The 27,780-nt window shown below is 33.4% G+C and overlaps 1 protein-coding gene across 1 annotated transcript; it reads right to left on the reverse strand.

Moving 5' to 3' along the window:
* Nucleotides 1-26,837, reverse strand: LOC147906435 (uncharacterized). Its single transcript, XM_087416554.1, has 7 exons — nucleotides 25,711-26,837; nucleotides 23,684-23,964; nucleotides 17,220-17,381; nucleotides 12,188-12,443; nucleotides 11,960-12,028; nucleotides 3,502-3,588; nucleotides 1-2,547 (listed from the first exon to the last, which is right to left on the reverse strand). The coding sequence occupies exons 1-7, from the start codon at nucleotides 25,969-25,971 to the stop codon at nucleotides 2,437-2,439; spliced, it is 1,227 nt and encodes a 408-aa protein (XP_087272680.1). The 5' UTR covers nucleotides 25,972-26,837; the 3' UTR covers nucleotides 1-2,436.
* Between the last annotated feature and the right edge of the window lie 943 nt (nucleotides 26,838-27,780).

Consider the following 27,780-nt stretch of genomic DNA (forward strand, 5'->3'; position numbering starts at 1 on the left):
TTTTTTTTGTAAAATTCAATCTTTATTCAAAAACAAACGAAAAAATATTAATCAGCGAAATATTCTCCGTTTGCATCAATGACCTTTTGCCATATTTCAGGGAGCTTGCGAATTCCTTGACGATAGAAACTCACCGGCTTCGAAGCGATAAAGTCATCAATGCATTTTCGTATCTCTTCTAATCTCACGAAATGTGTATCAGCCAAATGATGCTGCAGCGACCGGAATAGGTAGTAATCGGAAGGCGCCATGTCTGGGCTATACGCCGCGTGCGGAAGAAGTTCCCAGCCTAACGCAAAGATATGGTCCTGAGTCGCTTTCGCAACATGAGGTCGAGCATTGTCATGAAGCAAGATCACTTTACGACGTCCTTGGCCAGTAAATGGCCTCTTTTCTTCTAATGCATCGCTCAAATTGGTCAATTGTTGTTGGTAGCGGTCTGCCGTGACTGTTTCACCCGGTTGTAACAACTCGTAGTACAACACACCCTTCCAATCCCACCAGATACAGAGCAAAACCTTCTTGGCGTGGATATTGGGCTTTGGCGTCGAAGGTTGACCAGGATCAACCATGATTTTCTACGTTTAGGGTTATCATAAAGAATCCACTTTTCAACGCCTGTAATGATTTTGTGCAGAAAATCTTTTTTCCGGAACTTTGAAAGTAAAGTGAGTGCAGTGTTACGCCGTCGATTTTTGTTGTCTTCGGACAATTCATGCGGAACCCATCTGCCTTCCTTCTGAACCTTTCCCATCGTATGTAATCGTACGGAAATGGCTTGCTGCGTAACGCCAAGCTGTTCTGCAAGCTCCTTTTCAGTTTGCGCAGAGTTTATATCCAGCAGTGTTTGCAATTCGTCCGTTTCAATCTTTTCAGGGCGTCCAGCACGCGATTCATCTTTAAGACTGAAATCTCCTTGGCGAAACTTTTGATACCGTCTTTTACATGTAGCATTACAGCGTTCTCTCCATATGCAGCACAAATCATTGCAGTGGCTTCAGCAGCATTTTTCTTCAGATGAAACGCGAAGTGGATGGAAAATCGAATATGCTCTTTTGTTATTGCCATCGTGAACACTACTGATTTTTGAGATTATGTGCATCAAACGCCAAACCGTATGGCATTTTAGAAGGCCAAATGTTAACGCTTTAAAACCGCAAAAGAACGGGAAGATATATAAAATTTAAATTGTTATTTCGGTTGTATCAAATCTAAAGCTCAGAACTTTTTTGTACACCTAATATTAAAGATGTTATAAAAATGATAATCGTAATTAATATCTTGTCAACCACTATTATTAATAATAGGTCTAGAAGATTTGGAATTCACACCCTCCTGTAAACAGACTGTTGTAATTTGACGGATAATTTAACTTTTATTTGCGGATAGATCTTAAGAATTTTACGTGGAATCAGCATACATTAAATCCGCTTTCTATTATAAAAATTACTCTTCTTTGTATTGGATGCTAATCAGCGTATCACAAAGCAAATTTGTTAAATTTTATTATATAAATTTTAATAAATTTTATAATTGCAAGTTAACAATTAAAAGTAAATACAATTTATTTATTGTTAATATTTCATTTCATTTATCAATATTACAGTAATGATTGATTTAATAAAATTTGTGTTACCATACATATATTTTCATATAATCCCGCATTTTTAATTTTATGATTATGCAACTACGAAATATCATTTTTATTGTATTTTGAACGGCATTTATAATTGTATCTTGTTAAATATGTCAGAATTAGTCGTTAATTGTGGATAAATTTTTCGTGTTAACCACCTGTAGAATATCTTATCAATTAAACATGTCTTTTTGTTAATTATTGGGGCATTTCGTTTTATGCATAATGTATTATTTTTCCGTATTGTTCATCGAATGTAAACAAGAATAAATGATGGGTGATTTGGACGCATAATGCACTCATAATCTATAAGGTATTTACAAAGTAATATGTAGGTAATAGAAAAATTCAAATGTTATTGCTATAACTTTCAAATTTCTATGCATTTTTCTCAAAATTATATTGACGGCGAAAAGAGAAGACGTTTTTTGGTCAGTCATGATACATACCATTTTGTTTCACTTCACAAGAAACAACACGACGATATAAAACAATACAGCATATTTGTCCGATTTGTGCCGACTAACACAATAATTGCACTACTAGAGCACTGAGATTAAAATAACTAATTGTAATTATCAGTATTATATTAGCTCATACATACTTGCTAAATGAAACTGAAAAATATTAAACAAATCCTTATAATGTAATAAATAATATAATACTTATAATATAGTTCTACTTCTAGTTGTAAAATCTCGAATCTTGTCATAACAACCGGAAATTCTTTCTGATTGTTATGACGAGATTTTGACTTAAATAAAATGTATTTAATTATTATATATACGCGCAATTCTTGTTCATATCAAACCATAATTAAACAAAATTTTTGACATTACTGCGAGAATAGAAGGTCTGTTACATACCTGCGTCCTAAAAATTATTGTACTGGACAAAACTGTAGAATACATCTGAAAGAAAATACACTATCATTATACTTAATGAAAAAGTTTGTTAATGAATAGATTTGTTAACCCTTTCGCTCAGAAAGCAGTCCATCGGAATATCATCACTGATCGGGACCCCACACCAAAAGTATATACGTGGATAGTCTTGGATTATTTAAAATTACGTTTTACGCCTGAACAACGCCATCTTGATACGTTTTTTAAAAAAAAGAACTATTCCCAAAACAAAATGATTAATTTCTTCGCAAACCGTTTTTTAAATATCCCCTTCAGTGGCATTATAGACATCAATATACTACCATTACTAATTATGTTTAAAAATATATTATTTGACAAAATTACGTTTGGCTGTATATTACTGTACAAGATGATTTGGCGTAACTCTTATTATAAGGGATATTATAAAATAATTTGTTCGCGAATAGCCAGCATTCGTCTATACGGATCGTTTCGTAAATGCCAGACATAGTCGGTGTTAGGAGCGAAAAGGTTAAATTCAAAAGAATTAATTATAAAGAAAATCTAGAAAATGTTTTATTTTATATGTACGTATTTATTCTATTATACATGTATATATAAGGTGGAGCAGTAACTCTATTCACTTAGAATGTTTTCGCTGTTTTTAGAGATATGATATATTTATTGAAGTTGTATAGCATTAAGAGGGTATAATATACTACTAATGGTTTATCTATGCAGGCGCTTCGAAGATTTCAAGATCATTTTTTCTCCATTTTTTAAAATGGAATACAAAGCAACTTAATAAATATATTATATATTATTATATATTTAAAAATAGCGGAAATATTCTGAAAGGATAGATTAGATTACTGTCCTTCTCTATACACGCACGCACGCACGCACGCACGCACGCACGCACATGTATTATATATACGTTTATTACATACTTTTATTTATATATTTATATTATATTTTTATTTAAAATAGAACATATACCCAGCAGATAAAACAATATCCAAAGCAGAAATGTCCCAAGCCAAATTTTACCTCTGTCTGTTTTATTTGCAATATAAACTGCAAAACCTAATTGAAATAAATAATTTAATAAGTGTTAAATATGTACTACAATTCTTGACAGTTCGGACACTTGCATAAATTTTATCAAATAGATGAGTAAATTTTAAACATTATTTTAAAACATCAATTATGATACTCGCAGATATCAAATAGCAACTCTATTCCTTACATTTACTGACATTTTGTTATTTTTAACTTCAATATGTGTCAAAATCAACCCATTTATAAAGTTTCAAAATAAAATGTTCATATTAATGTATGTACTTTGTAAATAATAAATTAAATTTGAATCAAAATTTATTATCAAATTTAATACACTTTTAAGAGTTAAGTTATTTAACTACAACTATGTTTTAACAACCCACCGCGCGGGGTGTGTCTTTGTCGTGATGTAGGGACTCACCCTGGGCCGTCCCCGAGCCCGGGGCCGCCTTGGACACTTGGTGAAGGGAGGATCGGATGTCGATCTGGAATGACTGACCTGTGCGAGCTTCCCCCGGTAAACGGAACAGTGTACTCCTAGAAAGAGGGACTTTGTCTCCGTGGACTGGGGAGGAAGGACAGTGGAGGTTAGCTGCTATTTCCCCCTCCCCCAGTTTTACGGACATTAAGTTTGACGAAGGTCTTCAGGCACTGAAGACCCACATGACCGACTATCGGGGTAAGCTGCTGTTGGGGGACTTCAATGCCCGAAATCCAGCGTGAGATCCTGGAGCTCTAACAGGAGGGGAAACCTGCTGATGAACTGGACGGGCATACAAGATCTGTGCCTGCTCAACCGGGAGGGTGAGCCCACGTGTGTGCATTCACGTGGCAAATCCTGCGTGGACACTACATGGATGTCGCGGAGTATCGCCGGACGTGGAGTAGTGGGTGGCCGAGGGGATTGGATCCCTCTCGGACCATTGCTCGGACCATACTGATGGAGGTTAGGGGTCTCCAAAATGCAATTGGGAGGATGGATAGACGTGTTTCCCTAAGTGGAGACTCTACAAAATAAAGAACGATTTAATGGAGGCCTCCGTCAAATCATGTATGGACGTACAGGAAGCGACGACGAAGGCTCACGTGGAAGCAATGGGACTATGACAGAAATCTCAGATTTCGCGACGCAGGCAGGCTTTGCCGGTCGAAGATCTACTGCTGGAGTGATGAGATCGCGACACTGAGAGCATCTTGTAACCATATACGAAGAAGGCTGACGAGGAGAAAATGTAGCGACGTCTCCGGAGATAATCTGAGGGTTATGAAAACGAGACGCGTGATGAGGAATATATCCAGAGGAGTAAAATGTCCCTCTGGAGAAATTTCCTGGATACTCTGGAGGTGGATTCATGGGGGATGCTCTACAAAGTGATGATGGGCAGGTTGAGAGAAGGGGAACGGGCGGTTGTTGAGACCCTCCCATCGCAGATGGAAAGGGAGATAGTGGGAGTACTGTTTCCCCAGGAGGACCTCTGGGAGAGGGAACCCAGGCCCTGCGAGTAGGAAGAAAAGATGGCCGTCTCATCCTCGGACATTGCCGATGGAAGTCTTGAGTGTGATAGTCAGGATAGGGGAAGGCAAGGGGAAACTACGAAGTAGTCGGTGCCATCGTCCTCAAGGAAACTGGCGATCTTGTGCGGAATATTGTGAGACCGTAATGAGAAGAAAGGCGGAGGGGAAAAGAGAACGCCAACGTAGGGCAACTATGGCTGGAGTAGAGACCCCTCTCCTCTCCGCCCCTAACTACAAGATATACCGGTAATCCGGTAAAAGATATATTGTAAATAGGGCTAAATATCCCCGGATATGTGTGGTGTGTGTGTGTGTGTGTGTGTGTGTGTGTGTGAATATGGACGTGGCTGGAGTTAGTAGTAGTATTAAGTGTTGTAGATATATATAGGTACGTATAGATAAACATGTGGATGTTTTAACACACACATGGGAGTAGCATACTGATTTTCCTGGGAATGGAGAGCCTCGCTTCGTGGACTTGAGGGAAGTACTGATGTAATCGGCAATTCCCCTTTACATTCTGGCAGAAGGCGAGAACAGGGCAAACTTTAGCTTGATAGGCGATTGGCTCGGAGTATCCACGTCATAAGGCATGAGATCACGAGCGGACGGAGCGGGTTGAATCCAGCACATGTGGCGGTACTGGCCAGGAGTTTTCCCCTCCCTGGTTCTTATCCTCAGAAAAGGTTTTTTATTCTCTTGCATAAAAAAAAAGTTTTAACAACAAAATTATAATAAATTAACGACACATTGAATAGAAGCAAGGCCGACATAGAATTTTTTTAAAAATAACATTTTTATAATTCAAAATGGTTATAACACAACACTATAAATTTAACATATTGTATTCTTTATATGCATTTTTAGGATATTTGTAATTATCAACACCAATTACAAATTTTTTATAAATTACGAGGGCAAGTCAATAAGTATCCGTGTTTCAAGACAGGTGACATTGCTGATGCAAGTTGGCATTACAATCGTGTACTACATCTTTCAAATGACGCCATACAAAATTTCAGAGTGATTCATGCAATAATCTTGATTTGACAGCAATTCATAGTGAGCGCGTTTGATATTTTCCGATACAATGGAAAAAGAGCAATATCGATCCGTGATTCGTTTCTTATTTTTGGATGGAACAACGTGCGAAGAAATAAAAACAAAGTTGAATGCCGTCTATGGGAATCTATGAGACTCTTCACCATCTATGACAACCGTCAGATATTGGTTCGACGAATTCAAATGTGGTCGTTCGTTTGTTTTTGATGAGGAGCGCCCAGGCCGTCCGGCAGACGTTGTTACTGAGGAAATCGTTGAAAAAGTCCACGACATGATTCTCGCTGATCGCCGAACGAAAGTACATGAAGTAGCAGAGGCCATAGGCGTCGTAGGGAACGGCATTCAATATTTTGCGTGATAACTTGGGAATGAAAAAGCTATCGGCCCGATGAGTGCCGCGATCAGGACAATGTGCACCGGCTCACTCCTTCGCCACAGCCAAATTGAGCTACGAATTGCTGCCGCATCCACCGTACTCTTTGGATTTAACCCCCTGTGACTTCTTCTTGTTTCCAAACTTGAAAAAAATAGCTCGATGGAAAGAAATTCATGTGGAATGAGGAGGTCATCGCCGAAACAGAAACCTATTTTGCAGAGTTCGATAAATCGTATTTTTCTGAGGGATTAAAAAAATGACCACAGAAGCGTTGGGAAAAATGTATCCTCTTAAAAAGGGATTACGTTGAAAAAATTTTTGTGAAAAGCTTGCGTCTTCATTATTAACATGGGTACTTATTGATTTGCCCTTGTATTTTCAATTTTATATGCCAAAATGCATCGAGCTTATTGCAAAATATTTATAATATAATAGTAAAATATACATTCACACGTAAAAAAAACCTGGTCACTAAGTTTTTTTCACAAATTTTTAATATTTTTGAATAGCAACAACTCAATGAAAAATCGTCGTATCAAGATTTTTAAAAAAGTATTTTAAAATAAGTAAAAAGGAAAAAGGGCTACGAGCCTAAACATAAATTGACAAACTGTATAAATAGTTAAAAAAAATTGAAATAAAACTATATCATAAAATTAAAAACGTAAAATATAATTTGACAATCAGAAGGTGAACAAAACAAACGTTTCGATCCTTGTTGGATCATTTTCAATGTGACAAATAAATTAATGTGACAAATAAATTAACAATGGTAATTAACAATAGAGTTATAACGTAGATAAAAACATAAGAAATTAAGTAAAATTCGCATTCGGGCGAAAAATTAACTATAAAACTCGTTCCAAATTGAGAGGAAATCAAACAAATGATTATAGTTGACAAAAATGTGCTCCTCCGAATGTGTGTGTATAAGGACGAACATGTTTCTGTTAGCAAGTATAAATTATAATAATAAATTAACGATAGAAGTAAATAAAAATAATAAAAAAAGTACAAATCGAATCGCAAACAATAAAAAGAAAGATACAAAACAAGTCGTAAATAATAAGTCAAAATTAAAAGAAAGAGGCAAAAATTATCTTTGATATTAGATATTATTAAGACAAGCACATAAGAAATAAAAAGTAAATTGCCGACATTCATTGTATATGTATGATGAGTTTAAAACAAATAAATTTATAATAAATACCTTATGTGTGTGTCGAAATGATGTATTATCGATTAGGCAATGCAATTGGAATCGAAATTGATCATCTCTCTAAGAAGCTAAGATATAAAGTACGACATATAAAGACAAGAAGATTGAAATGGAAAACTAGAAAGGGAAGGGGGAAAAAATAATAAGAAGGCAAGAATAAAGTGGAAGGGAGAGAAAGTAGGGAGAGAAGAGAAGGATAGGGAAGGGAAAACAGTCAAAAAGGAGAAAGACATTGAATGATCTGTGAATAAGTATCGGGTAAAGATTCGGTATCATTTTGTCTATTAAGGCCTTGTTTCTGTCTTTTAATATGAATCATTTCAGACACCAATCTCTTATTGTAAGAAGATTCGCAGTCCAAAATTCTCACATCATTCCATTTGAAATTATGATCAAAATCGATGATCAATTATGACAGTAGGAGAACCTATATTCTTTTTGATGTCAGAGATATGTTCGTGTAGTCTCGTGCTCAATTTTCTCTTTGTCTGACCAACATAACTCGCCTCACAATCATCACATGAGATTTTGTAGACAACATTCTGATTGGATAGGAAATTAAGCTTGTCTTTTCCTCTCTTTATGAAGCTTTTTAAAGGGTTAGGAATAGAAAAGGCCAATTTACAATGAAATATACTAGAGATTGGAAGGAAACTTTCAGAAATAGATTTAACATAAGGAATCGTAAAATATTTGTCTTTATGTGAATAGTGTGTAGTATCTTTGTTATATTTATGAAACTTTAATCTGCGTTCTATTGTAGAGAAAATAAAGAGAAGAGAATAACAGTTATTTAAGAAAATATGAATAGCATCTATCAAATTTTTTTGTTGGAATTGTGGATGTGATAATAAGATAATTTTGTCAATAAAACTGGTGATGGTACCTTTTTTATGGCATAGAGGATGATTTGAATGGAAATTAAGAAACCTTCCAGAAAATGTCTTTTTATAGTAAATGTCAAATATAATTCTCTGGTTATCTATAATCAGTATTGTATCGAGAAAACTCAATCTACCATTTGTACTAACCTCCAATGTAAACTATAATCTCGTATGTAAGGAATTAAAAATGTTCAAAGTGTCATTGACAGTGTCAGATGGAAGCGCGAGCAAAATATCGTCCACATATCTAAAATACAAAGGTTGTGCTGACAATTTTTTTAGTGCTATTTCTTCTAGATCTTGCATTACAATGTCAGCGATTATTGGAGATAACAGTGAACCCATCGGAGTGCCGAACACCTGTTTGTAGGTTCTATTGTTAAAAGTAAAAAAGGTAGAGTTCAAAATGAATCTGACAGCAATAATGAACTCATTTTTTGATATGTTTGTCTTTGCCGAGATGTAAACCTATCTCCTGTCGATGCTATTTAATGCTAGCTCAACAGGAATGTTAGTAAAAAGGGATATTACATCCAACGAAGCCAAAACATAATTAGGATCAAACACAGAATCATTTAAATGCTCAACTAAATGGAAACTGTCTTTAATGTAGCTGGGAGCTTTTGGAATACTGTCACTAATTAAATTGTGTAAAAAGAGAGAAAAGTTATATAATGGACTGTTTATACAAGAAACAATCACTCTCAATGAGTAACCCTCCTTATGTATTTTAGTCAGACCGTAAGCTCTAGGTATAACACCATCAGATGTAAGCAGTCTACGGTATGTTAGCTCGTCAATAAATTGATCTCGCCTCCATCTCACCAAAAAAGCGTGTAAGTCTCGAGTTAATTTTTTACTAGGATCTTTATCAACTAAGGCGTAAGTACTCGTGTTTGAGAGAATCTCCTCCATTCTCGATACGTAGGCGTCTTTGTCCAGAGCAACAGTGACGTTACTCTTATCGGCGTTAGTAAGTAGTATATTAGGATGGTCATTAATAAATCTCTTGGTAGTGCGCAACCAGTCCAAAATTAGTTTGTCGGTGGATGTAGGAGAAGGAAAATTATTTTGGAATCTATTAAGAATTGGAAGGGAATTATGTCTGACAAAATTAATTATGTTATTGGGACGACTAGTGATATTATTTTCTATATATTTAATAAATTCGATTAAGGTACTGTCTTTATTGTATTTGTTAATAGGAAGCCCGAATTTTTCGCCAAGTTGCAAAAGGTAATGAACCTCTAAGGGAACGTCAATGTCGCTCAAATTGATAAACCATTTTTCCCGTAAAGAGTCTAAAGGAGGAACCCCATCAAAAACGTCGGGAGCAATATCAATTCTCTCGAAATTGGATTGGGTATTGTACGAGCACCTATCAACAACGAGTTGAATACTAGGAGGATAATTAGTGTCTTTGGAAACATTGTAAGAGATTGGTTTAATTTTTGAATTTGATAATTTTAATTTTTTTCTATCGTAACCAATTAATTTTTTTATTGATTCTAAACATTTGTTTAGAAAAATGGAAACTGTTAATTTGATCTAAATATTTGAAAAATTGACAAATTACGGGGAATAGTAAATTGTAAAAAATTATGTTGGAAAGTAAAAAGATATTATTTCTAGTTGAGTACAAATGGCAGTAAGCGTCCCTCAATTCCAATCGCATAATTGCTTTTATATTACTAAGTTGTATCTCTTTTCGAGTCTTTTATAAGAAGTATTGTTGTGTAACGAAATTCCATTGGATTTGGAAAACTTATATAGATGCGGCGGAATTAACTCTAATTTCAAGCATGAATTAATAAATTTAATACGAGTCCTAATATTCACACCCAATTTGACGAGATTGCATAATTGTTTTAGCAAGTTACAGATATAAAAACCAAATCGGTTTTTTATGAAAGCGAAGGTGAAAAATATTTATGTTGAGAACGCATAATTTCGCCCGCGTAAATTAAATTATAAAAATAATAAGGCTCAATAAATCAAAATAAGTAAAAAGGAAAAAGGGCTACGAGCCTAAAACATAAATTGACAAACTGTATAAATAGTTAAAAAAAATTGAAATAAAACTATATCATAAAATTAAAAACGTAAAATATAATTTGACAATCAGAAGGTGAACAAAACAAACGTTTCGATCCTTGTTGGATCATTTTCAATGTGACAAATAAATTAATGTGACAAATAAATTAACCAATGGTAATTAACAATAGAGTTATAACGTAGATAAAAACATAAGAAATTAAGTAAAATTCGCATTCGGACGCAAAATTAACTATAAAACTCGCTCCAAATTGAGAGGAAATCAAACAAATGATTATAGTTGACAAAAATGTGCTCCTCCGAATGTGTGTATATAAGGACGAACATGTTTCTGTTAGCAAGTATAAATTATTATATAATAATAAATTAACGATAGAAGTAAATAAAAATAATAAGATTAAAGCTTGAAATCTCTACTTTTCAGATCGAAATTCCATGGCGCCAAATTAAAAATTGCGCACAAATGGAGTTTACAGCTTTCGAAAAAGTGAATTTTTACCTTTAATTTGTTTTTTTATAGACCTGTGTATAATTTTTTTCACCGAGTTATTCAACATTGAAGCAAAAAGGATCGTTTTTGAATAAGTTATCACACAGTGAAAAAAAATTGTACAGAGGTCTATAAAAAAGCAAATTAAAGATTTATTCTTTCGAAAGCTGTAAACTCCATTTGTGTCCAATTTTTAATTGGCGTCGTGAAACTTGCAAATTACATAAAACATTTTTAGAGTTTATGCATCTTTATTTATGCTTGTGTAACTTTATAAAATATTAATAGTACCGTTTTGTGAAGTACCGATCTGAAAAGTAGAGATTTCAAGCTTTAAAACGCTTTTTTAAAAATCTCGATACAATGATTTTTTACTGAGTTATTGCTATTTGAAAATATTAAAAATTTATAAAAAAAACTTAATGGCCAGGTTTTTTTACGTGTGAGTGTATACAGTCGATAGTAAAATTGATAGTAAAACTAATAAAAGTATATATGATAATATAATAATAAAATACGTATGAAATAACTTTAAAAATTCGCTTTTGTTGAATATAAAATAAAAAATAATTGTTAAAACTTTTTTTAATTTATCCTTTGTGGCGTTAGAATGTGTGTGTGTGTGTGTGTGTGTGTGTGTACAAGTTTAAAATATATAAAAGAATAACACAATTATTATGTAATGTTCCAATTTTGTACATAATCATTCGATAAAATTTATATTGGTGTCCGAATTTTGAGTGCTAGTAAAATTACACATAAAACAGTTAAACAACTTCGTTGTAATTATTTACCTGTTCACATAAGTCCTCATCGAGATTATAATTGGACAATTTGTAAAGAATTGCTACTGTCTCATTTATCTGAAATTATATTAACGTAAAATGAAAATTTGTAGTAAAACTGTAAACTTTGCATTTATTTCGCCATTTCAAACAAAATTTTGACATGTGTAATTTCATTGTTGTTTGTGTTATTATTCTAATTATAAATAATTATTAATGCTTTTAATTTAACTATACCTTATAGTAAACAGTTTGACATATGTAGTTTAACATGAGAAATAAAATGCTACACAAAACGAAATCAAAATAGTTAAATAAATTCATGATAATAGAATTAAATGTCCATATATTATCACGCTGTTCAATCAATTGATACATTAATAGACAGAACAGTACAGCCTCATTAAAATACCATATCATTTGTATTAACATTTGTACTTTGAATAGTATGTTTAGTTTGCGTGATATATGGCATAATTGTAAATGGACGTGCCTGTAAATAAATTGTAATTGTTATAATTAATCAAACCGTGGGACATATACGAGAGACATATACGAGAAGTACTAAGCAAAATATATTTTTAACGTAGAATTCGATATAAGCTATAGTGTTATAACTTGCAGTTCACAATGTGTGATTATTTTATTATCATAACTGCTGCATCAAATTATTTAGAAACAATATGGAAAAATGTATTTCAGATAAAAGTAAAACGATTTCGAGGGGAACGTATTTTTTTAAATACTTTCGAACATATTTTTGTTACATTGTTTTTTTTTAGGTGAAGAAGCAACTAAAAGATGTTAGTGTACAATTTAAGAATGTATTAGATAATAGTTAAGTGTACAATTTAACAAGTATACAATTTAGGACAATTATTAATACATAAGGATGTATTAGACGCACAGTCCCTGCAAACAAAACTAAATTTGAAAGTATGTTTAATATTTCCATTTCAAATAAAATATATACATATGAAAGTTGTATACGATGTTGTATTGAATAAGATTATGTTTTTTAAATAGCACGTTTTTGTAGTTTATTTATTTTAACCGTTATTAGTTTTATTGTTAAAAATTAAAATTGTTTTAATGATAAAGGAATTTACATTTTATAGGTACTTATATATTTACATAAAATAATTTGTGCAAAGTTTCGTTGCGATTTACTAGTTACTTACTGATAGTTACTTACTAATAAAGTTATTGAATAAAAGTAACTTAGTTACAAAGATATAGAAATAAATATTTTGTTTATGTACTGGACAACCAGTCCATGCATCGTAATGTAACTCTACATAAACAATTATAAATACATAATGTACTTATATTAAAAAATTGAGTTTTTTATCATTCATTCTATACGTCTACATCCGTCATCTTTGTCGTATTATATTCAAACGTAACTTTTTTTTTGATGGAAGCATCACACAAAAAGATATTAACACGATATTAATTCTAATATTTCCTCAATTTATTACACTGTATAAATATCATTTATAAATATTAATTATTGTAATTTATTAGAATACATAATCAGCGAAATAATTGCTAATGTAATCTGTATGTTCAAATAATCTGTTCGCAAAAATGTATACGTTAGTGGAATTATTCATAACGAATATAAAATATATTTTATTAAACAAACAGAAAGACAAAGACGAGCCTAAGACAATTATCATAAAATAAAAGAATTTTTTGAACAGTTAATAAATAAAACATGTCATCAAGTTAAAATATAAACTTTAATTTGACCGGTAACAAGTAAAACAATGCGCGGCGGAGCTTCGATGTGGCTTGTCCTTAATAATTCGAAAAGAAACGTTACGAATGAATAGCGATAAAAGAACTGTATTGTTCGGGATCGGGAAGCGAACTCTCTCTTCTCACACGGAGCGTGTGCGCGATTAATGGTTTTTCTGGATTTGCGCAAAGGAGGTCGCGTGCCATTTGAGACAAACAGCGTAATCAGCACAGAATCGAGATATGCTCGATCGCTATATTTTGATCGCTTGGTGTCGACGAGCTGTTTGCTTGCTCCGAGAATATGAACAGATTCTAACGATAATTCCGGAACATATTCATTACATCAAAGTTAATTAGTAATTAATATAATACATTTCAAATAAATTAATATAAAATAATCAATTATTTAATATATAATATATTATAGGACTGTAAATGTGACAACACGAACTATAGAAATCAGTTAGCAATTTGTTAGCAATTTAACAAATTATTTATATTAGGTACAAATAAGTTTCCGCCGTTTGACAAAAGACGGTGCCACTAGCAAACTATGGTTAAAATTGTCTGATGTAAAACATTATATCCTAAGGTTGGACATCTGTCAACAACATAACCTTGAAATACTAACGATTTTGTATCAGCATCATATATTTTTTTTTGTGCGAAAATACCGAGTTTTGAGCCGAATAAGCGTCATTTGCGGGAACTTTTGATTTACTTCTTTAATTTGAAGAAATCTGCAGCTGAGGCTCATCGATTGCTTGTAGAAGCATATGGTGAGGCTGCCTTAAGTGAGAGAAGTGTCGTGAATGGTTTCAAAAATTTAAGAACGATGAATTTGACGTCGAAGACAAAGAAGGCCGAAAGTGTACGAAGACGCGGAATTGGAAGCATTATTGAATGAAGATTCGTGCCAAACGCAAAAAGTAGTGGCTAGCGATAACACTTTCAAAAACATTATGTATCGTTCTTTTACAATAAATGCTTAATTTTTTTATTAAAAACGGCGGAAACTTTATACACCTAATATAATAATATTGAATGACATATTAAAATCATTTCGAAGATGCAAATAAGCATAAAAAATTTGTTAAATTGCTAATCAATTTAACTCGTGATATTACTACGATAGCTTAGTAGAGTTAGCATTTCAAGACCGAAAAAACATTTTGACGCGTTTCTGGGGACTACATACGTAGTATATAAATTCACAAGAATCATACAAGCATTAAGATCCAGCTGTATCGTTTAAAGGCTTTGATTTCTATAGTTTGTGTTAGTCAATTATCATTTTAGATAATTTATTAATTTTTTCAATTGTCAGTAATAAGTTGGTTTTAGAATTAGTCGTGTTAATACCTTCATGTGTGATACATTCTTTCACCAAAAGTAATTCTTCTTTTAAATCACAGAAATCACGAATCATTTCCGTTACAAATTCCACAATTATCTTTCCAATAATCTCTGCTCTTTTAGAAAGCATGGATCTTTCCACTTTTTCAGGTAGTCGTATTTTATATAAAATTTGACTACAAATTTTTAATCCATCAGTTATATTTTGAGAGCGAGAAAGATATTGTTTTATTTTGCTCAGCATCAAAAATCGCAGTTTTCATTCTATTAACATTTGCGATTTTATCGAACATTTGTATTATTTTCCATGTTGATAAATTTTATTAAAATACTTCTTCAGTTGAGAAAATCACTGTGCGAGTGAGTCGAATGCTTACTGAAGTAAGCAATATTTCAATTGGCGCGCGGTCTACTACGCGCTGTGTTCAGAATCATCGTCAGAAATTCAGAATCATATATCCAAGTATAATTTTATCCTTAACATTCGGCGAAATAAAATGAAATTTATAAAGATGATATTTTCCTATACAATACGTTTCTCAAATTATTACAATATTTATTTCAAAAACGATTTTCTTCGAAATTATGGACCAATGATATAATACGGTCAGACACATACCGTTTTTTTTCTCCTTTGAGAACATAAAACGCGGATCAAAATTCCCGACACCGTTACCTGGTGTTCCATTGTAAGTACAATTTTAAGAAATCCACATTGCTTCTTTGTGCAAACTATTATTTGATCTATCGACTACTATTTCATAAATACAAATTGCACAGCTATTATATGAAGCAAACATTATTACGACGTAACAGCTGGAGTATCATATTAGACAAAGAAATGATAAAGAAAATCTCAGTTTCGAAACTTTTTGTTGTTCTCAGCATTAAGATTCTACTTCGCAGATACGTATTAATCCATATTCTTTAATCCTGGAAAAGGATTTTCGAAGGAGTAAGAGAGAAAAAAGTAATTGTTATACAAAAATTATATGTGTTTCGGTAATTCAAATAATTTTAGAATTTACTTTCTTTTTAAGGGACTCACTTTCCCTTTGTTTAAGTGCAAAATATCTTTCTACATTATGAACGCGTATTTATTGGTATACTCTGCAATATTTGTTGAATAATTTTTTGAATAATTTGAAATTATTTATTTTATTTTTTCTAATTTATCATATTCTAACTAAGCTTTTTTCTTATATTATTTTCATTTTGAAAGTAGATCATATGTGTCTTCAAGGTAGAGAATTTGTATTATAAAGCAAATAATATGTATTTTAAAGGAGAGAATTTGTGATTAAAAGCAGAGAATTTGTCTGCTTTACTCCACTTGGAAAAAAAACAAAAACTTAAACACACATACATATATATACACATATATGATAATAGCTTTTTAAAGAAGAACAAGCAATAATTAAAAAACCTGTAGAAAGTTACTTATAAGGTCATGACCTTGACAATACATCAAGGTTATCGAAATTGGCAAAAGTCGCCCATTTACTAAAGTTTTATCAAAAAAATACGTAGATACAATAAATAATTTTGTTAAACAAACAAGTATATGTTTTCTTTACACCTGATTTATCTCATTCTATTCATACAAGTATTAGGATATTACGATTATCAGAAAATTAACAGTTTATGAGATATTTAATGTGTTATGTTATTATATGTGCCAGAAAAATGTACCTATAATATATCGTAAATTATCAATTTTTTTAAATTTTTGACTTAAAACTTGTACATGTAGAATGATTATAAAGAAATCATATTACGTAAAAAATCATATAATTCTATTTTAAAAAGCGCAAATAAATGTTACATCTTTTTCATTGCGTCTAGTACCTCTATCTAGAAAAAAATAACGTGATTACAATAGGCCCCTCTCGAAACAGTTGCACTTTCATAGAAAATATTTTTTATACTTTTTAAAATATGTCGATGTGAAAGTTAGTTGAGACATTCTGTATACATATATACATTGGTGTGCACATGTGTGTATATATTAGGTGTTGGAATTAATTCGTAGCGTTTTTTAATGAAAGAATGTTATTTATTTCACATGAGCATTAAAAAATACATTAATGAAAGTACTTCCCATCACTTGTAAAACGCTACGAATTAATTCCAACACCTAATAGTAATTTTATTAAATAATTATTACATTATAATCCATATATATTGAATGTGATCCTTAGCTCCTGTTATCCGCTGATGCACAAAGATGGATCTATTTTGTCTTCTGTAATCTGCACTGTTTCCGGACAGATCAGAACAGAATACATGTAAGAGATCATTGACTCGATGAAATCTAGAGCTTATGTATCTAAAATGAGTGAAAAAGACTTAATCTTTCATTAATATTATGACATACGCATCATGTATAAGCATATTCTAATTGTGTTAATAAGTAATAAAAAGTCATAAAAAATTAATTTTTTTTTCATGTAATATTTTATATATATGGAGTAGACTTTCAAGATATGTGTTCGAGAGCGAGTTAGAGCGAGAACGACGGCGAGAAAATTTTGCGTGAGACGATGTTTTGGCTAAAGTTCGATTTACGCGAATTCTTGACCGCGAATTGAATGCGGCGATTTTTTGGCGGCGGAGAGTCTCTCAAGCGATTGCACTTGTAGCGAAGCGTTGACTCTGATCGAGAACAGCGAAGAGAACTGTTCGACTTTGCCTTTTATCCTCTTTGAAGGACAAAGGTTTTCTTTTGCAATCGCCTATGAGATTCTCGCAAAATTGAAAAATTTGAGGTAACTCCCTGTTTCGGGCAGCGATTGGCAATTTTCGAGAGCGATGGCCAAGCGGTGATTATTGCCATGCGCGCCCGCTAAATCAGGAATCCTGATTGGGGTGTACGCATGTACGCGTTTCGCATCACGCGAGCGCGCGTGCGCTGCGACCGATCTAGTTAGCTTGCCGTTACAGCGGTTGAAATTTATGTACGTACGACATGAGATTTAGCTTATGTTTTTCGACTTTATTGACGATGTGATGGCCAATTTTGTGTTTTGAAAACCTCTAAGACGCTTGGAATTCTTCTAGAAGCTTCCGATCCGCATGTCACACGTACATTAAATCTGTAAAAAACCGTCTGTTTCGGCTGTATCTCGAACAATATGTTTTCTCCAAAATTTATAATTTAGTTTCAGTTATTTTAATTTATAACTTGTTTCCAGAAAATGAAAACAAAAGCCACCAGAAAAATACGCGCCTTACAGAAAATAATTTGTTAATCAGTAAACTAAGAAATGTTAAACAAAATTGCCAAACAATCGATAAACACATTAAACAAATTTATTCTGTTAAAATGGTCTTTAGGACTAAAAAAAATCGATTCTTTTTGCTTTCTTTGAATGCTTATAGTAGTTTTAAAAATATCCCACAAAAATGTTTTTTTGGAAGAAACAAAAATTGTCCAGGATATCTGAAATAAAATGACGTCGTGTTTGGGGTCGCTTGGTCGATTCAAATAGCCCGTATTAATAAATAGCCAATTGCTAATCATAATAATAGTTAATAATATTAATGGTAATGGCATTGTTAATAATTAAAGGTCTACATTAATTTTTTCTATTTTTTTGAAGGTAAAATAAAAGGGAAAAAATTAGAAAAATTCAAATTATTTTTTTAAACTGTTACCATTTTAAAAGTATGCATATGACATTAGTTATTTTAGTTCGAACGAGAATTACAAGTCTACTCATTAAAAAAAGTTTATTTTTTGCTTTCAGATCAACGATATAACCTGTTCCTTGATCATCGTTTGATCGTATTAGCTAATTTCAGTACCATCTTATTAGTATCCTGTAAAAAGTTAACTTTATAAAAAATATTTGTTTACACATATATTATGCACTTTCTAGACCTGTATTAATTTTTATTTATACTTAAATTTCTATTCATTAAAAAAATTCTGAAAGAATGCCTTCAAAATCGACTCTCAGATTAACGTAAAGACTTTCTTAAAAAACCTTAAAGCATCTTTAGTTAAAGAACCATGTCATTTTTTTTTCTTTGAAAACCTTTTTCCAGATATCCAGAAGGATATCCGGAAATTCGTTATTCGATCGGATAATTGGATATCCAAAAAGAATTTGACGACAGATATCCAATATTCGGTAGCCCTTAATTTACTATTCGGAGTATCCCTAATATATATATATATAATAATATATAATAATATATAATAATATAAATTAATAACAATATATAATAATATAAATTAATTATGTGTTAATATCTGGACGTACAATATACGTCCGATATATTACTGGAATGTACGTCACTGGAATGTTTATCTTAACATTTATTTTTATAGGAAAAGTGTAAATTTCGAATTCCAATCACTTTTTGCAAAGACTCTATACCTAATATTTCCTTAACCGAGAGATGCGCAAAGATCGCTGAAAATCTTTAATAGTGAATTCCAAACATCATATTACGTCATTTTGTCATAATTCAATTTGAAACTTTGAAGTTACATCGTTCATGCTTATCCTATCGTAAGCGTTAATGCATCAAAAAAGAATCGCGGGAATATTTAGGAAGTTCATAAAAATTTCATAGCAGAAATGAGTTTTAAACAGTTCCAAATAATTGCATGCACACTGTGAACACAAAGATAAAACTTTTATACGGAACTTTTATAACTTTATTTTTTGAAACGCATTTACGTTTTTTGACGCGAAGTGCCTTGGATATGGAAGTCTGTTCTATTGCTGAGTCATCTTGAGCGTCTGATTCAATTGTATCGTAACTACATGTTGACATGCGGTGCAGCTTTCTCTTATAGCCAAGAACGGAAAGTTACTTTTGCCATTAGTTTTGTCGTTACTTTTTTATGACGATTTTATCGTTATTTTTTATGTTATTAGGTGTTGGAATTAATTCGTAGCGTTTTTTTAATGAAAGAATGTTATTTATTTCACATGAGCATTAAAAAATACATTAATGAAAGTACTTCCCATCACTTTCTACTACTTTTGACCATCTTTCAGGCAGTGAATGAATACCGCGTCGGAAGAACTGTTCATCTTTAGATGAAATCCAGGAATCGAACCATTTTGTACAATCTTCGTAAGATGTGAACTTCTGCTCGCACAAGCTATGAGTTAATGATCGAAACAAGTGGTAGTCGCTAGGTGCAATATCAGGCGAGAATACGGCGGGTGCGGTAGCACTTCCCATTTAAGTGTTTCCAGGTATGTTTTTACCGGTTTTGCAACGTGTGGGCGAGCATTGTCGTGCAGCAAGATGACTTTATCGTGTCTTTCGAAGTATTCCGACCGTTTTTGCTTCAATGCACGGCTCAAGCGCATCAGTTGCCGTCGGTAGAGATCTCCAGTAACGGTTTCATGCGGTTTTAGCAGTTCGTAGTATATGACACCCTTCTGATCCCACCAAATACAGAGCAGGAGCTTTGAGCCATGGATATTGGGCCACTGATGTTGATGGTTCGCCGGGCTTAACCCATGACTTTCTGCGCTTTGGATTGTCATAATGGATCCACTTTTCGTCACCGGTAACAATCCGATGCAAAAAACCTTTTCTTTTCTGCCGTTGAAGCAGCAGTTCGCACGTGAGAAAACGTCTCTCAATATCCCTTGGTTTCAATTCATATGGGACCCAATGTCCTTCCTTCTGGATCATGCCCAAACTTTTAAGACGTTTTCCTATTGTTGAGAAGTCAACTTCCAATGACGTAGATAATTCTTTAAGTGTTTGACATGAGTTTTCATTGAGCAGTGCCTGCAAATCGTTATCTTCAAATTTTTTCGGCTGACCAGGTCGCTCCTTGTCATCCAAGTCGAAATCACCAGCTTTAAAACGTGCAAACCACTTCCTACACGTTTGCTCAGCCAGAGCATGTTCACTATACACATCCACTAAAATACGATGAGCTTCAGCTGCACTTTTGTTCATATTAAAGTAATGAAGCAAAACTCCCCGCAAAAACACTTTATCTGGCACAAATTTTGACATATTCAATGAATTATACAGTATTGTTATTTATGATTTCAAGAAAGGTTATGTACGGCAAATGACGTCCTATGATAGATGTTTACAATGTATACAGAACTATAGGTAACAACGAAATAGTGTACTGCTTGTGCCATCTCTTGTAAAACGCTACGAATTAATTCCAACACCTAATACAATTTTACCGTTATTTTTGTTGTTACTTTTTTATGACGACATATGTCAAGATCAAATTCATTGAAGATAAAAATTTTGATAGTATGTTTATTCGATTATATTACTCAACATTACTTCCTTCACACACACAACGTTTTTTAAAGATACCCATCTTTTACAAATATTTAATAATGAAAAGTAGTAATTAATTATTTATGTTAAGTAATTGTTGTTTAGTATATTTTTAAGACTCAAAATAAGTATTATATAATATATACTGTGACGTGACGTTTTCCGTCCGGCACAAGGGCCACATGGCCTGACCGAACAGTGCAGTATAGCGTCCTGGGTTCTCTCACATTTTGGGAGCGGACGCACCTGCGCTTTTCCCGCGTCGTCGTTTGCGTACCTTACGCGTTCCGCGCTATCGTTTCGTTTTTCCGTTTCGATGTATTCCCGTACCGAGGGTTACAAAGGCCAGCGACTCCCGCGACCTTGGTGGAATGACGCCACCTCACCGGAGAGAAGAGGAGGAAGAATGACCAGGATTGGGGGTCGAGAGACGATCGCTGATGACGGACCCGCCGAGGGCGCACGACACCTGACCCCGGGTTGCACGCAGGTGATATCCTCCTGGCATTGTTACGCCCTTTTGATTATCGCAAAGCATTTTTTATCGCATCCTCTTCCAGGCGCAAAGCGGATCGAGAGCCGGTACGGCATGACGGGGAAGGCCACTCTACGCCCCAAAGACGGCGAGAGCCCTGGATAGGCGTCTCGAGGCCACGAGGCGGCCTGAAAAGGTGATCTCTCAAATTTCGCGCGCCAGGATATGCGAAGCGGTTTCCGTGATTAGCGGAGCCGCGGGGCTACGCGCCAATCAGGCGCGATAAGGCCCCCTCGCGGGGATAATGAGCCCTGCGTGCGCCCGGGAGGATTAGCGCCCGGCACTTGAGCTGTGGCCCGCTTGGAGACAGTACGCGAGGACGCAGGACGACAGGATTACGAGCCTTCCAAGGTCGATTAGGACGAGCATCTGCCAGAGAGTCACGGTGAGACAAGCGTCACCCCTGTAAAGTCGCCGATTTCCGCGTCCGGGAGGCGTAACTTATCGGATTTCTATCGGGAGTGTAATGGTGAGTGCACGTGGCATTACCATGCACCAGAGTTTCGCGGGATTCGCGTACGCGTGTCGCCTCCCGGAACGGCCCTTGTCGTCGGGATAACTTTAAGGCGTCCGCCAAGGCCACAGCCTCGTCACTCGTTGTCGGTTTCTTTTTATCGCGGATCATATGTTGCGTCGAAGTTCCGTGCCGTAGTATTGTCGCGTATCGTGTCATCTCGAGCGTTTGTAACGTAAGATTTGCATGTTTATTCGGTCCTCTGTGTCATAGTCATTAAAGTCAATTTATAATAGTAATTGATAATTGTGCGTATTCTGTCGTATCGAGACTGCGTAGTATTGAGTTTGCACGTATTCGAGCCTTCTCGGTATCTCAACTGAGCGGCGCGAGGTTCCGTGAGCGCGCACGAGGTCACGCCGTGTCCACGCTACAAGCTGCCAAATTCCTTAGCATTTGCGAGGCGATGAAGTATGATTCATATAATTCGCGAGAGTACAGAGTTGGCCATATTCGACGGAAAGATGTTTTTTTTTTCAATCATGGGAAACGTCGTTACTCGATCTAACTCTGTCAAAAGTTACAGTGGTTGCCAGATCTTTCCGTCGAATATGGCCAACCCTGTATTTCCGTGTGGCGTGAGCTCGTGTCGCGAGAATGTAACGAAATTGATACGCCTAGCGTAAAACCTCAGGGCTTATGTAAATCAGTTATTGCGTTCAAGTAGAGTTTATCGTCTCGATTGTATCGCCAAATGTGAATGAGAGTCGAAGACTCATTTAATATATTTGTTACTTTTGTTATTGTTAATTCATGTGTACTTTATTCTTGCCCCTATTCGCTCCTCCAAACGATCTGCTATCCTCGACCGCGAACCGCCCCCTCTGCCATTTCCGAGGCTGAGCTACCGGTTGAGAGCCTGTCGACATTCGCAGCTCATTAAAGATGGCATAAAGAAAATCGCGTAATTTCTGAAAAGAGTGGCACGCTCGCTCGTGCCTGGCGCCCAACTATTGTCTTGTGATTATGTGCCGCCCTTGAGAGCGGTCACGGGAAAGCGCATTTCGGTCACGTTTCGTTTAACGCCACCCGTCATCCGATCGCCTACGAGAACCTTAGCTGAATGTGCGACGAAGTTGCGTCACGCTCGTGAGTGCGGTTGCATGTTGTGTATAGACAATACAGACAACATACAATACAAATGTCAAGGTCATGGTCAATAATGGAGATAGCTTCCTTTTTTATATGTTACCGAAAGGTCTTTAAGTGTTTCATAATGTAAACATTTTGATGCACAATGTCAATAAAAAATAGCTTACAAAATAAATACACATGTGTACACATGTATAATACTAACCCAAAGATAGTTGCAGAAATCAGAGCATTTAATATAATTATGTATCCCGGGTAATTATCCAGAAATACTTCTAATATCAGCCAAAATATAGGTATGAAGTCGTCATGAAGTACACAAAAAAAAAAATAATAAGCACGTGCTAATCTATTAAAAACGTGTATAATCAATCCGATTATCATACGAATTATCCAGTTACGTAGTCTTTGGTATTCCTTTGGCGCTCCAAGAACTTCTAACGTGTCATTTACTATGGCAAGTTTATGTAAGCACATTTTCAAATCCTTTAAAAAAAATTATATTAATTGATTATGCGACATAGAATAAAATTATTGTAATTTTATATTTGAGTAAAAATTGTTGTTGCAATGTACAGGAAATGTGAAAGATAAAGAATTATAATAATGTTATAATAATGTAAAGCATAAAATTGATTATTAAAAAAATTAATTGTTAAAAAAAAATTTTTTTTTAAATTTAATTTAATTCATTGTAAAACTCTATGAAAAAGATTACATATTAACAAAGTAATAGACATAAAATATGATACAATATAATAGCTTGCAAATAGTTAGACGTCAGCAAAACTGCTGTTACATAGCCTGCCAACAACAAAAAACTAGGACTAAGACAACGATGCAATGAGTGATGAAGCAATAGTTAAAATTATATACATACGCACGTACACATACAGGCGTAAGCACCTACACATATACCAGTTACAGTCTCTCTTAAATATTGTGCCGCAATAAAACGAGGCAGCAGAACGAAAGCAGGGGGACAAAGAGGGAGAGGTTTTTATATATGAACAGAATTAAAATATTTGACTGAGGTGTAAAAGAAAATGGTACGTAGTGAAATGATAAGTAATCTTGGTATCTTGGTGACAAGGAAGTTAAAAGTAAATAGAATGATGTTCAGAGTTTAACTGAAAGAGGCGTTGAATAGAGGATATAGAGGAGATATAGAGGAGTATTGAACAAAAAAAAAGAAAAAAACGAAATACAATACATATGTAGAATAAAACATTGCCACATCTTAAGCCAACCAGATCTCTGGTAATACACAGATATATGGTCGTATTTACGAAAAGAAGTGGAGGCAAGAATTTTGGATACGCTGTACACGATGTAGAAGTTATTGATTAAGAACCGAAACGTACATCGCGTAATCGTAAAATAATGAAATAACGAAATTGAGAAGAGAGAAGTTTTTAAAAGCAGAAAAGGATGAAGGGCGAAGAGAATAAAGAAGATGTAGACAGGCGTAAACAGCCCGATACTTGACAGGCACGTATGACTCGAATATCCATAAAGAATCAGCATGGACATCAAGAATCTTAATAAAAGAGGAGCGTGGAATTGGAACGGAATTAAGAGAAATATCGAAGAATTGAATACGAGATAATAATGTTGAAGAACCAACGATTAGCAAGGATGATTTAGAGAGATTTAGATGCAGTGAATTATTAGTAGACCATTCGCGGCAATAAATTTTAGATTTTTATTTAAAGCAGAACAGATTGCAAAAGCATCGAATGTGTGAAAGAATTTGAAAAGAATTACGTCGTCTGCATATATGAAGGGTTCAGAGGACATTATTTAGAGAAACACTAGACAAATAACTAGACAGATAAAAATATTAAAAAGTAAAATTCCATGAATGGAATCCTGAGGTACTCCAGAAAAAACGGCACGAGAAGAAGAAAAAAGAAGAAAAGAATTATATTTGAGGACTTTTTTGCTGCGTGCGATTTGTAAGAAACGAATTAGTGATTAAGTGTGATTAAAGATTAGTGAGAGAACTGAATGAGAGAGACTGCATAGCTTGAATTTAATTAAAAGTAGGTCATAGTTAATGGTATTGAAAGCCTTTTATAAAAACGTTTTATCATTTTGTATTTGCCTGCAATTGTGAATTTAAGACTCCTTTAAATGCTCTCAATTAAATATCTTATTAAACAAAAAAAGTAATACTAAAAGATCAAGTATTATTATATTGAGACCAGAAGTACATTTTAAAATTTGTACCTTAAAACGACTGAAGCAAATGAGAATTAATGTAATGCTAAACAACAGATAGAAATCGCTCGTGAATATGATGTTTTTTTGCAAACTGCTGACGTATGATGGATAGTAGAAGAAGTATATAAGAGAGCCCCATTTGATCAAAGCATATAGGTAAGAAAGATATGTCCTAGGTTGTCCACGAAGATATTCGAACATGTACAAATTGCAGAACGATCCAATGATCAATAATGGCGCCAGCGCTCTTTCTAGCGACTTTGCCATAATTTCCGAGTCGGCTAGTATTTTAACTGAATTAGTTCTTGCTGCACAAGGCACAAACACGTTTTAATATTTTTTACAAGATTTTCAGAAATAATTTTCGCAGTTCCTCTAGGAACTTTGTGAAACTATACTATAAGATATATACACTGAGGGATAACGTATGTAAATGCCGTTTAATCGACAAGTGTTGAATAAGAATATTAGACACACAGATAATCTAGATCTAGATTAAATTAGATTGATTAGATTAGATCTAATCTAGATCTAGATTGCCTTTTTTTTTACGGAATTTTTATTTACACATACGTAGATTGAGGCCACTAGATGTGGATCACTCTTGAAAGAATAATTCATATTTCATATTTTATATTTTTATAAAGATTATGGATTTTATTTCATTTCATTACTGTTTTATGCGTTTTAATGTTGATTAAATTACGTAATAATTACATAATTATTCGCAATTAGATTCCATGTACTTATTGCGAATTAATTTACCAAATGTTTTATCTTTTTGGGATTTAATTTCATCTAAACATATCAACTTTTTTCGTTAAATCTATTGCTCCTGTAAAAGCCATAAGGCAATTCTTATAATATTACACTTTCTATGAATTTTGTACATATCCTAGTTTATGTCTCACGTTTTGTTCGTTAACGATATTAATAAAATGTGCAGCGTTATTGCTAATAAATAAAAAAAAATTGAAAAAGACAAAGCAAATGCTAAAGAATCTTGTAATATTCATTATTTGATATATAAAAAATATTATACTATAATTATTTAAATATAATGTGTGATCCCGAACTAGTGCCTGATCCGCATTTAATGCTTTTATTCTATTATTACAAGGTATGAATGATTGTAACATTTGGTCTTATACTAAGTATAAACGTGCTTAATGGATGCTTTTTATTTACCTGGCTTCTAACGATACATAGCGATTTAAATTGAAGCTGACAACTTTAATAAAATATTTAATGATTGAAGATATGTGAAATTATAATGCTCTTTGTAATGTAAAGGTAAATACAATTATTCTTATAATTTATTAATGTAAACATAAAAAGGATTGGTGTTAATTTTACTATTATTTTTTATTTTTATTTTCAAAATATTTATATATATATATATATATATATATATATGCACACAATTTTATGTACTTACATGTATATATATATATATACCTATATATATATACACACACTATTATAAATATAGTATTTATTTTCGTAAAGTAAAAGGTTTAAACTAAATATGCTGTAAATAAAATTTGATTTCGGCTAATTGTTTTGCCTTCTCTCTCTTTTTTTTAATTCACTGTAAATTTCGTGGCTTTGTCATTTGATTTGTCGTGTAACAGCTTATATGAACAACCAAATTCCTATTAACATACAATTTTAATTATCAAATTCGTATGAAAACTTTCCTCCAGGATATTACAAAATTTTCCAAAAAAAGCTTGATTATTCTTTGTATACGTAACATTGAATTTTCAGGAAAAAAATATATTAAATAAAAAACTCTCTGAATAATTTGAAGTAAATTTTCTTTAAAGAGTGAAAATTAGGTTGGTCTTGAATAAGAACATCCCAATATTCAATCTTAAAGAATGAAATTTCACTTTTTAGAATGAATTTTATTCTAAACATCTTTCAGAAATTGAACTGATCATGCTATTAATCAAAATTATAAATAATCTTTTTAGACAGTTATATAGAAAATTATCTCTTAATTTTGTCTTACAAAATCAATATTCTTCTTAACCTATTCACGCTTTAATTATTAAAACGGAAAAACTTACT

The sequence above is a fragment of the Acromyrmex echinatior genome, unplaced genomic scaffold (assembly GCF_024713525.1).
Source record: "Acromyrmex echinatior isolate Ae372 unplaced genomic scaffold, ASM2471352v2 Scaffold34, whole genome shotgun sequence".
Lineage (NCBI taxonomy): Eukaryota > Metazoa > Arthropoda > Insecta > Hymenoptera > Formicidae > Acromyrmex > Acromyrmex echinatior.

Coding starts and splice junctions, on each gene's coding strand:
- LOC147906435 (XM_087416554.1), bottom strand. CDS start 25,971: ATGGCAAAGTCGCTAGAAAGAGCGCTGGCGCCATTATTGATCATTGGA. Junction 12,444..17,219: donor CAATATATATGGATTATAAT/GTAATAATTATT, acceptor ATTTATTTACAG/GCACGTCCATTTACAATTAT. Junction 3,589..11,959: donor ATGAGGACTTATGTGAACAG/GTAAATAATTAC, acceptor TATTTCAATTAG/GTTTTGCAGTTTATATTGCA.